Below are 14,413 nucleotides of genomic sequence, written 5' to 3'. Positions count from 1 at the left end.
ACTCCCATCTCTAAGCCCTATGCTTTTGATGATCATTATAGTAACCCAGCTGATCCTGCTCTTTGGTCTTTCTTGTCCCGGGTGGTTGCTCAGTATACTCAACGAAGTGCAAAGGTGAGTAATGTTCTAAATTCTGGCAAAAAGATAAAATAACTTACAATGTGGTAAATAATTTAAAAGTATTAACATTATCATTTTGGAAAATAATTAACTAATACAACAAGAGCATTCTGTTATTTAATGCTATTTTCCATTAGTCATTCAGCAAGTAAGTATACTGAGTTTCTTCCGTGTACTCTTTTTTTTTTTAATGATTTTTATTTTTTTCTATTATAGCTGGTTTACAGCGTTCTGTTTTCCATTATAGCTGGTTTTCTGTGAATAGTTTTGTATTGTACAGCAAGGTGACTCAGTCACAGGTACATATATACATTCTTATTCTCACATTATTATGCTCCATCATAAGTGACTAGATGTAGTTCCCGCTGCTATATAGCAGGATCTCATTGCTTGTCCATTCCAAAGGCAATAATTTGCATCTATCAATCCCAAATTCCCAGTCCATCCCACTCCCTCCCCCTCCCCTTTGGCAACCATAAGTCTCTTCTCCAGGTCCATGATTTTCTCTTCTGTGGAAAGGTTCATTTGTGCCGTATTTTAGATACCATATGATATCACTTATATCACTTCCATGGACTCTTTACTACTCTGGGTGTTATGGAAGATACAAAGAAGGAGGTGGACTTTTTTGAACATATGTAGTTTATATTAATGATAATAATGTTAAACTTGTAATGTTGCCATTTAGTAAGCATTAGCTGTTGTGTTTTTGAATCCCGAAAGATAGTTTTATTTAAAAGCTTCTTAGGGAGTTCCCTGGTGGCTTAGCTGTGAAGGATCCAGTCCAGCATCAGTCCAGCATTGTCACTGTTGTGGCTTAGGTTGGATCCTTGGCCTGGAAATGTCCACATGCTATGATCATGGCCATAAAAGCTTCTTAAAGATAAGAAATGTCAGAAGATGTAAATCTAAACATGAAGTGATTGATAAAAGGGATTTTCATTGTATTTTAGTTCGTAACAGCCAGGTATTTTCAGGAGCCTATAAAGTATTTTGTTAACTTTTGTGGTTAATATATCCTTTTGTAGTTTGTGTAACTATTTGGTAAGCATAATGGTAGTAGCTAGTATGTTTTGAACACTTATTATGTCTACTAATTCTAATATCTGAAGTCTTTGTGCATCTGTTTTGTTTCTTATTCTTACTGGTTATCACACTAGCTCTGTGTTTTTGTCTGACTGTGTAAACTTGAAGATTATTTGTGGAAGTAATTTGAGGTCTAGGATTAAGGTACATTTCTACAGAAAGAAATTGTACTTTTTTCTGCCAGGTACTTGGGAGCTCCACCAATCTGGAACCACCTTAAACAAAGTTTATAGCTTGAGGTTTCTGGACCAGACAGGCTACTGTGTGCCTGGGTTTCAAGGTCATTTGAATCCTGGTTTATCCTGATTTACCTTTAATCTGAGTGTATATCCCTTGACAGGGGCGGGGGCTCAGCTTATTTGGATATGGGTTTCCTATTTACTCCCTCCTTATGTGAGCCCTGGCCTTTAATTCCTTTCCCACTAGCCCACAAGTCCTTAGGACTGAAGATTAAAATTTGTTAGAATCTTCAAATGCAGAATTGGCTTCTCTCTCTGGATTTCAGTTTTCCCTTTTACATTTGGCCTGCTGAGTCATTAATATCTTGTCAGCTGTCCAGTGCTTTTAAGAATACATGCTTTTTATTTTTATCACAGGGCTTTTTAAACTTTTATGTGCAAATGAAACCACCTGATAATTTTGTTAAAATGCAGATTTTAACCAGTAGTTGCAGGGTGAGACCTGATATTCTGCATTTGTAACTATCTCCCAGATAATGTTGATTCTGCTGGTTTATGGGCCACACTTGAATAGCAAAGTTTTATCTTACAGTTTTAGTTGTTTGCAGTGAATTGGTTTGTTCAGAGAACCTGGAAGATCATTTTATTTTTAGCATTCTTTTGTGTGCTAAATATGGTTTTTGAAAACATTTCTGATATACTTTTTTTTTTTTTTTTTGCTTTTGTCTTTTTAGGGCCATACCTGTGGCATATTGAGGGTCCCAGGCTAGGGGTCAAATCGGAGCTACAGTGCTGGCCTACGCCACAGCCACAGCAACGTAGGATCAGAGCCGCATCTGCAACCTACACCACAGCTCATGGCAATGCCAGATCCTTAACCCACTGAGCGAGGCCAGGGATTGAACCGCAACCTCATGGTTCCTAGTCGGATTCTTTTCAGCTGTGCTATGACAGGGACTCCCATTTCTGATATACCTATGATGTAAAATGAGGAGTATGGTATACTTCTGATTTAATATGAAGTTATTCTTATTATGAAGTTATTCTGGTGTTTTAAAACTGGTCTTTTCCAGGTGAAATATCTCATTGAATTTTTAAAAATTAAGGATTTCAAATTGAGTTTATGGAAATATATGATGGTACAAATATTTTCCTTATTTTTAGCATTGAGGCATTGAGCTTCATGATGCTCTGCACTTTAGTTACTCAATTTACGAGGGAGTGTGGACATTTAAAAAAAAAATACTGTATTTTCATGAAGTGAAATCATGCTAATTTATCTTACAATAAGTTTTGTGGCCTCTTTTTTTATTCAGTTTTTGTTTCATAATTTTGTATATTATTAGAATACTGTATATTTGTTTGTTACTACTGTAAAATCATGTAACTTTTTGCCCTTTAATGAGTAATTTTAAAGCAGCATAGAAAAGATTTTCTTTTATAAAAATATTAAACTGGTGTTTTAAAACAGTTATAATAAGTTGGTACTTAAGGAGTTTCAAAGTTATAAATGGGATAAAATCAAACTTTTCAAATGAGTTAGTGTAAAGATTGTATCAGTCTTAATATTTTTCGTGAAAGTTACGCATTTATCTAAGTAATCATTTGTTTACTATTTTAGGGCGGTGCCGTAGCAGGAAATGTGGCTCATATTCTGGACTCAAATCATGGAAAGGTTAGTTTGCCCCAGCTCAAAAGAAGTGTTCTATTTGTTAAATAGTATTATTGATGAAAGAGTAATTTTTCTTCTTAGGCCTAGGAATCATATCATATCCAGTATAGTACTATTTTTAGTCACTTTGAAGGTCAGGGAACTATAAAGAGTTGGTTTTCACCCTTCCTTTCTCTTATGTAGAAGGCATTACTGTACACTGCAGTAAATCAGTTGGCTATGGGAAGCAACTCAGCAGAAGATGAGAAAAATACTGCCCTAAAGACCATTCAGAAGGCAGCTCTCCTTTCTCCAGGTAAATACAATATTATCAATTTCATTATTTAGGATTCTGTCCATCTCACACTTGCGACTTAAAGACGCAACGTTTATATTTTTATAAGGGAATTTTAAAATATTTAAAGATTTTTATATCACTTAATTATCTGCATTCAGCTACTCATAATTAAGAGATAATCAGTTATTGAAGCAGGCTCAAAGGGATGTCTGTTTAAAGATACTTTATTGACCATTATTGAAAATCTGAATTAAGTATTTTCAAGAAGTAGTTTTATTTCTGTTTTCCATCAGTTCGATTTATTGAGGTTTATTTATAGCTACTGAATTATTTAATAAATATATTCAGTTATTGTGTGTGTGTAGTTAGCTCCCTAAAGAGTGGAGATATGTCTTCTGTGGTAACTATTAGAACTGCCAAGTTGCTGGCCTCATCTGAACTAGCCTCATCCCTCCTCCCAGAATCTAAACTATACCATACCCTAACTATACAACACCCTAAGATCCTTAAATGAGTTGTTCACTTAATCTTAGAAATAACTTAATATTTAGAAATTGAGTGCACTTCAGTTGAAATTATTGGATTTTAGACCTGATAGCCCCTGAACCATCATCTAATTTAGGTGTCTTATTTTATAGAAATCTGAGCTCCAGAGGAAAAGCAGCTGCACAGTTGATTAGTGGCCTCGTTAGATTTAAAACCCAGACTCAATCATTTATGCCTTTCCTTACATAGTAATCAGATCTTATCATAAATTTTAGGAAGTGCTCCCCATTTTCTTACTCTGGATTTGATTATGTCCTATGTTAATTAAAATAAGGTACTCATTATCTGAGCAGAAGTTATTTTGTAATATGGATACATGTATATTTCAGACATTTGATAGAAGCTGTCTATTGAATGGAACCAATAGATAAGAAAAAAATTACACTTGAGCTAAAAAGTATGTTTGTTTGTTTGTTTGTCTTTTTGCCTTTTTTCTAGGGCCGCTTCAGCATATGGAGGTTCCCAGGCTAGGGGTCCATTCAGAGCTGTAGCCGCTGGCCTACACCACAGCCACAGCAACGCGGGATCTGAGCCACATCTGCAACCTACACCACAGCTCACGGCAACACTGGATCCTTAACCCACTGAGCAAGGCCAGGGATCGAACCTGCAACCTCATGGTTCCTAGTCAGATTCGTTAACCACTGCGCCATGACGGGAACTCCTAAAAAGTATGTTTAAATGACTATATTGTTAACTAGCACTCCATTTGGGATTTAAAAATTATCCATTTGTTTTTTCAAGGGTAGCAGAACTGAAATATTAACCATGTAAATATTAACCTGCAAAATATGACTTATGAAACAAAAGACCAAACAAATAAAAAAACCTTCTAAGTCCCAAATGCCAGTCTAGCTTTTTCTTTTCACAATTACTTTTCTTGGAAAGAGGAGATTATACTCATGCTCTATTTTATTACCTCCTCATCCCACTGCTGTTGGGGCCTGCCCTCTTCCACTAAAGGTGTGAAGGAAGGAAGGAAAGATCAGGTGAATGACGGGATATAAAACATGTAACAGTGTCACTTGGAATGATAAGGTGACTTTCTTGTGTGGCTCTTAGAACATAGGTAAAATGGAGTTGTCGAGCTTTTTCTTTGGCTCAAACTTTTTTTAAGAACTGAGGAACTGGAGTTCCTGGTGTGGCTCAGCAGAGTAAGAGCCGGACTAGTATCCATGAGGATGCCAGTTCGATCCCTGGCCTCACTCAGTGGGTTAAGGATCCATTGTTGCTGCAAGCTGGGGTGAAGGTCACAGATGCAGTGTAGGTCGAAGATCGCAGATGCAGCTCAGATCCTGCATTGCTGTGGCTGTGGTGTATGCTGGCAGCTGTGGCTCTGATTCTACCCCTAGCCTGGGAACTTCCATATGCCATGGGTGCAGCCCTAAAAAGGAAAAAAAAAAAGGACTGAGAAATCGTGTTATCTTACTTTTCCTATGACTGAGCCTTTAACATAGGGACTGAATGATGAAACAAATGTCTCTTTGAGACTTGCCCTTGGTGTTAAAAGTTCAGTTGACCTTTCCACAGTAGCACAGTACTTTAGGCAACTGAGGTAAGCAGTGAGGATATTTCTCACCCTCTCATATATTTGGAAAAATGGCAAATATTGAAGGATATATATAATACTGTGCCTTCTGAAAAAAAGGATGAATTAGTTTCTCTTTAAGAAAATAAAATTTTTCTGGAGATACTATTTTACTTTATTTTTATTTTTTTGGTACTTGTAAATTCTTACCTTCATCTTTTGGTATAGTTTTTAATCAACATGTTTATATTGACAAGCCTTCTAACTGTATTTCCTGTGTTTAGGTGACCCTGCTGTCTGGGCTGGTCTGATGGCATCTTGTCATGCTGATGATAAACTGGCTCTAATGAAAAACACTCAGCCAAAGAGGATGGATTTATACTTGGCACTGTTATCTGCTGTTTCTGCTTCAAGTAGGTTTAAAAAAGCATTTGATACATGACATATTAAAGATAAAGTACTCAGAAGGATATTGCCAAAAGGTATAGGCACAGTTAGTCCTACACAAAAGACTATTAGATTCTCATCTAACAAAACTCAAAAACAAACCTTAAAATGATCACAAAGAACAAAGCTCAAGAACATTACAGGAATACAGAATAGCCAACATTCAACAAGGTAAAATTCCCAGTATCTGGTATTCAGTTAAAACTTAATAGGTGTGCAAACAAGCAGAAAAATATCACTCATAATGAGAAGAAAACTCAGTCATTAGAAGCAGATCCACAAATGACGTGATGGAAATCTCTTTAAAATGTAATTGACAGCTTAAAGCACATATGACAATAGCACAAAGGCCAGGATAGAAAAATGGAAATATTTTGTTGTAAAGTTTTTCTACTCTAAGTAAAGTGGTATAATATTAGAGTCATCTGTAAGTAATCCTGGGGGATTAGTTCCATGACCCCTCCAGATAACCAATATCCACAGATATACAAGTCCCTTATGTAAAGTGGTATGGTATAGGTGACTGTGCATATCCGTGGGTTCCACATCTGAAGGTACAGAGGGCCAACTGTACTTGATACTCTCAACCTTAAAGTAGACTTTAAAAAAATAGTTATAATTTATAAGCCACCAAAGTAGAAAAAGTGGGACATGGAAAATAATCCAAAAAAGGAGGAGAAAGGAGCATTTAGATAAAATAAAGAGAAAACATAGTAGAGTTAAACCCAGCCATATCAATAATCAAGTGAAGTATAAATGGTCTGGATACCCCAGTTGAAGGAACAGATTGACAGATTAGATTAAAAAGCAGGAGCCAAATATATACTGCTTAAAAGAAACAACAGGAGTTCCCGTTGTGTCCCAGCAGAAACGAATCTGACTAGGAACCATGCGGTTGCAGCTTCAATCCCTAGCCTCGCTCAGTGGGTTAAGGATCTGGCATTACCATGAGCTCTGCTGTAGATCGCAGACGCGGCTCAGATCTGCATTGCTGTGGTTGTGGCGTAGACGAGCAGCTGTAGCTCCGATTGAACCTCTCGCCTGGGAACCTCCATGTGCTGTTAGTGTGGCCCTAAAACCAAAAAAAAAAAAAAAAAAGAAACAACAACAAAGCCCTATTGTATACCACAGGGAATTATATTCAATACCCTGTGATAAACCATAATGGAAAAGAATATAAAATACAGCAGAAATTAACACAACATTGTAAATCAACTATACTTCAATAAAATGTTTGAAAAGTAAAAAAAAGAAACATAACCTCACATTACTATATGTAAAATTGATAAACTACAAGGATCTACTTTATAGCACAGGGAACTATGTATATATATTCAGTATCTTATAACATATAATAGAAAAAAGTTTGAAAAAGAATCTATATATATTTATGTAAAACTGAATTACTTTTCTGTAGACCTGAAACATTATAAATCAGCTGTACATCAATTTTTTTAATGATAAAATAAAGGGACAAAAATAACCTAAAAGTGAAAGGATGGGAACAGATTATACCCTGCCAACATTAAAAGAAAGCTGGGGAATTCCCATTGTGGTGTAGCAGAAATGAATCTAACTAGTATCCATGAGGATGCGGATTTGATCCCTGGCCTCGCTCATGAGTCAAGGATCTGGCTTTGGTGTAGGTCGCAGATGCGGCTCAGATTCCACATTTCTGTGGCTGTGGCATAGGCCAGCAGTTGCAGCTCCCATTCAACTCCTGGTCTGGGAACTTCCATATGCTGTGAGTGTGGCCCTAAAAAAGCCAAAAGAAAAGAAAAGAAAACTGGAATGGCCATGTTAATTTCAAATGAATTAGATTTCAGAGTAAAGAATGTTTCCAGTGATAAGGTGAGTCATTTCACATTGAAATCAATTCTTCAAGAGGACAATTTAGGCACCAATAACAAAGCTACAAAACATAAAATCTGTGTTGTATTTTCCAATAAAATAGGTAGAAAAATCATGAAAAAATACATGAAACAAACTTACCAGACTGAAAGGAGAGATAGTCAAATTCATAATTATAGTTAGGGATTGAACACTTTTTTTAAATAACTGACAGAACAATTGGACAGAAAATTAGTAAAGATATAATAAAGACTCGAACGTGGAGTTCCCGTTGTGGCGCATCGGAAACGGATCCGACTAGGAACCATGGGGTTGCATGTTCAATCCCTGGCCTCAATTGGTGGGTTAAGGATCTAGTGTTGCCTTGAACTGTGGTGTAGGTCACAGATGCAGCTCGGATCTGACATTGCTGAGGCATAGGCGGATGGCTACAGCTCCGGTTTGACCCCTAGCCTTGGAACCTCCCCATGCTACAGGTGTGGCCCTAAAAAGACAAAAAAAAAAAAAAAGACTTAACACTGTCAATTAACTTGATCTAGTTGGTGCTTACAGAACAGTTCTAACAACAACAGAGTGCATGTTTTTGTCAAGTACACACAATATTAACCCATATATATCATATTATGTGCCGTTAAACAGTTTTAAGTACATTTGAAAGGATTCAAATCATACAAAATATATTATTTTAATATAGTGGAATTTAAAAATTGGTAACAAAACAAATCTGGAGAATTTTCAAATGTTTAGAAACTTAATGTACCTCTAAATAATCCAGGGCAAAGAATAAGACAGAAGGGAAATTTTAGAAATATTTTGATTTAAATGAAAAAAACCACATATTAAATTCTACAGTGCTGCTGAAGTACTGCTTATATGAAAATTTATAGCATTAAATGTCCATGTTAGAAAATAGGAAGAGCCTCAAATTGGTCATCTTAGCTTCTGCCTTGAGAAACTAGAAAAAGGAAGAGGAAGTTAAACCTGAAGTAAATAGAAGAAAGGAAAATAAAGAGTAGAGATCAGTGAAATAGAAAACAGAAAAATCATCAAAAGCAAAATCTAATTCTTTGAAAAGATCAATAAAATTAATAAACTTCTAGCCAGTCACCTGGAAAAAGCAGCATACCACTGTCAGGAATGAAAGATGGCACATCACTGTAACTATTAAAAGGCGCATAAGAGATCTTATGAACACTTGAATGCCATTGAATTTGACAGTGTAGATGAAATGGACAAATCCCTTATTTTTTTTTTAATTTAATGATTTTTATTTTTTTCCATTATACCTGGTTTACAGTCTTTTGTCATTTTTCTACTGTACAGAAAGATGACCCAGTCACACATACACATGTACATTCCTTTTCCTCACATTATCATGCTCCATCATAAGTGACTAGGTATGGTTCCCAGTGCAATACAGCAGGATCTCATTGCTTATCCATTCCAAAGGCAATAGTTTGTATCTATTACCCCCAAATTCCCAGTCCATCCCACTCCCTCCCTTTCCCCCCTGGCAACCACAAGTCTGTTCTCCATGGAAATGGACAAATTCCTTAAAAGACACAGAGCTCACTTAAGAAGAAATAAACTGAATAGCTTTATATCTATTAATGACACTGAATTTATAGTTAAAAATCTTCTTATAGGAGTTCCCGTCGTGGCTCAGGGGTTAACGAATCCGACTAGGAACCATGAGGTGGCGGGTTCGATCCCTGCCCTTGCTCAGTGGGTTAACGATCCGGCGTTGCCGTGAGCTGTGGTGTAGGTTGCAGACGAGGCTTGGATCCCGCGTTGCTGTGGCTCTGGCGTAGGCTGGCAGCTGTAGCTCCGATTTGACCCCTAGCCTGGGAACCCCCATGTGCCGTGGGAGTGGCCTAAGAAATGGCAATAAAAGACCAAAAAAAAAAATCTTCTTATAAAGAAAACTCCAGGACCAGATGATTTTTCCAAACATTTAAGTAAGAAATCATACCAATTCTGTACAAATTCTTCTAGAAAATTCAAAAAGTGGTAACACTTCCTAACTTTTCCAGTGAGACCAGCATTATGTTGATATCAAAAAGATATTACGAGAAAACTACAGAACTACAGATGTAGAAATTTATAACAAAACATTAGCAATTCAAATCTAGTAACACATAAAAAATAATACATCATGATCAAGTGGGGTTTATTTAGGACTGCAGGGTCACTTTAATATTTGAAAATGAGTGTGACTTACCATATTAACTGCTGTGAAAGATGGCAAAGAGTTTATACTTTATGATTTCATTTGAATGAAATTTTAGATGATGCAGACTGATCTTTTGTGCATGAAAATGATTAGTGATTACCCGTGGTCAGAGGGAAAGAGGAAAGTGGCTTGAGGACAGAAGTGGTTACAAAGGAGTAGGAAGAAATTCCTCATGATGATGGATATGATTATTCTTTTGATAGTGATGATGGTTCACAGATGTATACTTATGTCACAAGTCACCAGATTTACAGTTTGAGTATGTACATATATGCAGAGTCAATTATATTGCAATAAACCTTTAATTTTCTCAATAGATTATTTTCAGTTTTACTGACGATATTGTGGTTTTTCAGTGTTAAATCACAAGGGTATATGGAGTTCCCATCGTGGCTCAGAGGAAACAAATCTAACTGGTAGCCATGAGGATGCAGATTTGATCCCCGGCCTTGCTCAGTGGGTTCAGGATCTGGCATTTCCATGAGCTGTGGTGTAGGTTGCAGACGTGGCTCGGATCTGGCGTTGCTGTGGCTGTGGGGTATGCCAGTGGCTATAGCTCTCAAGTGACTCCTAGCCTGAGAACGTCCATATGTCATGGGTGTGGCCCTAAAAAGACAAAAACCAAACAAACAAACAACTATATAAAATCTTAAGTTATTCAACCACAAATATTCCTATCATGAAACTTTCCAGAAACCTGTCTCATGTCAAGTTAGTCTATGGTTATGTAAGTTTTAAAAGTTGTGTATGCATGGTAAATTTGATTGTAATACTTCTTAGCAACTAAATACTCCTCTGAGAACACACTGTAAATTGCAGAAGAAAGTAACATTGACTTTTTTTTTTTATAGTTAAAGACAAAGAATTCCTTGAGAATTACAAGCAGTCTCTTGAAAAGTGGTCTCTCTCCCAAGCTGTCACTAGTCTAATAGACACAGGAAGAGTATCTGAAGCTGAAGCCCTCTGCACAAAGGTAATGTTACAGAATTGAGATTCATGGATTCTTAGCCTTCTTGGAAATAGAGCTTATGTTATTTAAAGGACGTGTTATTTAAAGGTGGTCGTGATGGTGATGATGATAATACCTAATATTTACTGTATATTTACCAAAAGCTTGTTAATACATTTAGCAGTTTGTATTTGAAAAAACTTCCCAACAATCCTGTGACATAGGTATTTATTATTATCCCCATTTTTTACAAATGAGGAAACTAAGGCTTAAAGAGGGTCAGTAATTTACACAGAATTCACAGGTAGAGATTGATAGAGTTGCTCTTTGAACTCATGTTTGTTTGATTCGAGGTTTTAATCTTTTTTTGGTACCATTTATGGAAGCAGTATTTTCCTTTGATTTATGGTTACTCTCTGCAGAATACTATGTTGTTCAGCATCCCTGTGTTTTTCCAGAGTTCTGAACCACATAGAATGACTCTGCAGATTAAGTGAGTGACTAGAATTATTCAGTAGTCAGTTTTTACCTCCCTGGATTGTAGGCTCTGTGAGTAAATTTTACGCCTTGCCTAACACATAATAGGGGCTCAGTAAATATTTGTTGAATGAACAAATCAGTTTCATAAACCTGCTCAGATAAGTTACTCGAAAAGGAGAGTTTTTTTTTTTTTATTTATATGACTACATTTGTGGCATATGGAAGTTCCCAGGCTAAGGGGTGAATCAGAGCTACAGCTGCAGGCCTATACCACAGCCACAGCAACATCAGATCCAAGCCACATCTGCGATCTACACTGCAGTTTGTGGCAATGCCAAATCCTCAATCCACTGAGCAAAGTCAGGGATCAAACCTGCATCTTCACAGAGACAACATTGGGTCCTTAACCCATGAGCCACAATGGGAACTCTGATAGGGACAGTTTTAAACATTACTTTTTCTGAAAAATCTTTTCTCATAAACACTTACCAGGGAGATTGCATTGTCTTTCTAGAATTTTTTTTTTTTTAAAGATCAATACAAATTTTACAGAGAGAGAAGAATGGAACTTTGAAGATCCCTTTGGTCCTTGGATTCTCTGAAAAGCAAATTAATACATTTCTTCTTTATTTAAGAAATTCCAGCTAAGTTCAGGACAGTTTACTATAATACAGTGAATATTCAGTAAGCGTAAATTGACAGTTGCTTCTTGCTCTCTCTGACAAAATAAGGAATACTTTTATGAGCCCTTCCTCATCATTTTAATGTTCCAGTATCTTACTCAGAAGAAAACAGTCACATATATTTCAGAAGTAAAGACATTTAGGACCATGACCTAATAATAGAAAATATAGAAGAATGTTATTGAGAGAGAAGCAATAAAGAAAAAAATGTTTTAAACAGTAGTGGAAGGACTTGTTTGGAGAACTATCTTTAACTTCTGTGTGTATATATATATATATATATATATGTATGTATACGTATATGCCCACAAATACACACATATACATACATATTCAATATATGCATATGTAATATATATGCATACCTACACGTACATTTATGTGTTTATGTGTATGTTTTAAAGTATAAGTAAATGGCTTAAATAAATGGGTGAATGGGTTATTTCTTACTCCCAGTGTGTAAGAAGTCTGTCTGAAGGAAAGACAGTGAGTATCTTTATTAAGAGGTTGAGAAAGGAAAAAACTTACAGCTTTTTCCTTCCTACTTAGTATATTTCTTACAAATATTGCTTATTTCAAAAGAATTATTAGCTTTTACTGTTAATTTGATATTTTCTTTAAAATTTTTTTTGTAAAATTATAGTTGATTTACAATGTTCTGTCAGTTTCTGCTATACAGAAAGTGACCAGTCATATTCATATATATATATATATATATATATATATATATATTCTTTTTCTCATACTATCTTCCATCATGTTCTGTTGCAAGTGAATTTTTTATTTTCTTAGTTCAGCTATTTATATTTAGAACCTAAATTTTTTCAGGATATCACCTGAAAAATAGTAAGAATAAGTCAAAGCAACATACTAATTCTAAGATTAATGACTTACAAACTGTAATAATAGCATTACTAAGTTTTGAGTTTAAGTGTAGACTTTGATATTCCTAAGATGTTCAATGTTCTTTTTATTTCACTTTTGCTGATTTATTTTTTAAAAACAAAAGGTTAAATTTGGGTGGTTTTTTTTTTCAATGTGAAGAATAGTTAGTTGCCTTTTATATTTAACATTTAAGAATCTTTTCGATGTATTTCTGCTTGGGGTTTAATTTTTAGAATTTAAAGAGTAACCCTGATCAGCCAGCTGTTATCTTACTTTTGAGACAAGTTCAATGTAAAGCACTCCTGGAGTCACAAAAACCTCTCCCAGATGCTGTACTTGAAGAGCTGCAAAAAACAGTCATGTCCAACTCAACTTCTGTTCCAGCTTGGCAGGTAAATTCTCTCTTTTCTTACATGAGGCCTGAATTAAAATGCTGTATGATATTAAATCAGGTCAGGGGTATGTTCTATTTTTATTTGTTTTACCTTTCAACTTATATTTAGCTCTCATTTTCAAGATTCAAAGGACATTGTAATTAGAGGAACTAAAGAAGTTGATGGATTTCCCGTTGTGGCTCAGCGGATTAAGGACCTGACATAGTGTCTATGAGGATGAGGGTTTGATCTCTGGCCTCACTTAGTGGATTAAGGATACAGCAGTGCCACAGCTGTGGCATAGGTCACAGATACAGCCCAGATCTGGTGTTGCATAGTTGTGTCCTTGATCACACCTGCACCTCCATATTCGACCCCTAAGCCTGGGAACTTCCATATGCTGCAGGTGTGGCTATTAAAACAAACAAAAAGATTGAACACTCATTTAGGATCTGCTACTACACCTCTTCAGAGCTTTTAAAATTGTTGATTAGGGGAGTTCCTGTCGTGGCTCAGTGGTTAACGAACCCAACTAGTAACCATGAGGTTGTGGGTTTGATCCCTGGCCTCGCTCAGTTGGTTAAGGATCTGGCGTTGCTGTGAGCTATGTTGTAGGTCACAGGTGTGGCCTGGGAACCTCCATATGCCGTGAGTGCTGCCCTAGAAAAGACAAAAAAAAGAGTTCTTTTAAAGATTGATGCCTGAATCAATAGACTGTCTGCCCTTTTAGACGGCTCTGGTTACAATGACAAATTCATAATGATCACTATGTACTTTATTCTTTTTTGCTTTTTAGGGCCTCACCTGCAGCACATGGAGATTCCAGGCTGGGGGTCTAATTGGAGCTACAGCTGCCAGCCTACGCCACAGCAATGCCAGATCGGAGCTGAGTCTGCAATTTACACCACAGCTCACAGCAACACCAGATCCTTAACCCTCCAATTGAGGCCAGGGATCGAACCTGCAACTTCATGGTTCCTGGTCAGGTTCATTTCCACTGCGCCATGACAGGAACTCCAAAGGGACGTTTTGAATTTAGTTTTACAGAAGCTTATTTTACTGCAGTTTGTTCTTCATTTTTATCTTTCATGTCAGTGTTTTGA

At 36.3% G+C, this 14,413-nt stretch overlaps 1 protein-coding gene across 3 annotated transcripts in view; it reads left to right on the top strand.

Annotated features, from left to right (window-relative positions):
- Window positions 1-14,413, top strand: part of SKIC3 (SKI3 subunit of superkiller complex) — an 85,791-nt gene that overhangs the window by 60,124 nt on the left and 11,254 nt on the right. For all 3 annotated transcript variants that reach the window (XM_047778311.1, XM_047778310.1, XM_047778312.1), the window contains 6 exons: window positions 42-114; window positions 3,007-3,060; window positions 3,241-3,352; window positions 5,693-5,821; window positions 10,791-10,912; window positions 13,170-13,328. In XM_047778311.1, the coding sequence (XP_047634267.1) occupies window positions 42-114; window positions 3,007-3,060; window positions 3,241-3,352; window positions 5,693-5,821; window positions 10,791-10,912; window positions 13,170-13,328 (649 nt within the window). The remainder of the gene's footprint in view (window positions 1-41; window positions 115-3,006; window positions 3,061-3,240; window positions 3,353-5,692; window positions 5,822-10,790; window positions 10,913-13,169; window positions 13,329-14,413) is intronic.

This window comes from Phacochoerus africanus, chromosome 4 (assembly GCF_016906955.1).
Source record: "Phacochoerus africanus isolate WHEZ1 chromosome 4, ROS_Pafr_v1, whole genome shotgun sequence".
Classification (NCBI taxonomy): Eukaryota; Metazoa; Chordata; class Mammalia; order Artiodactyla; family Suidae; genus Phacochoerus; species Phacochoerus africanus.
The sequence above is the reverse complement of the archived record's forward strand: the minus strand, read 5'-3'. Positions and strand labels throughout refer to the sequence as shown.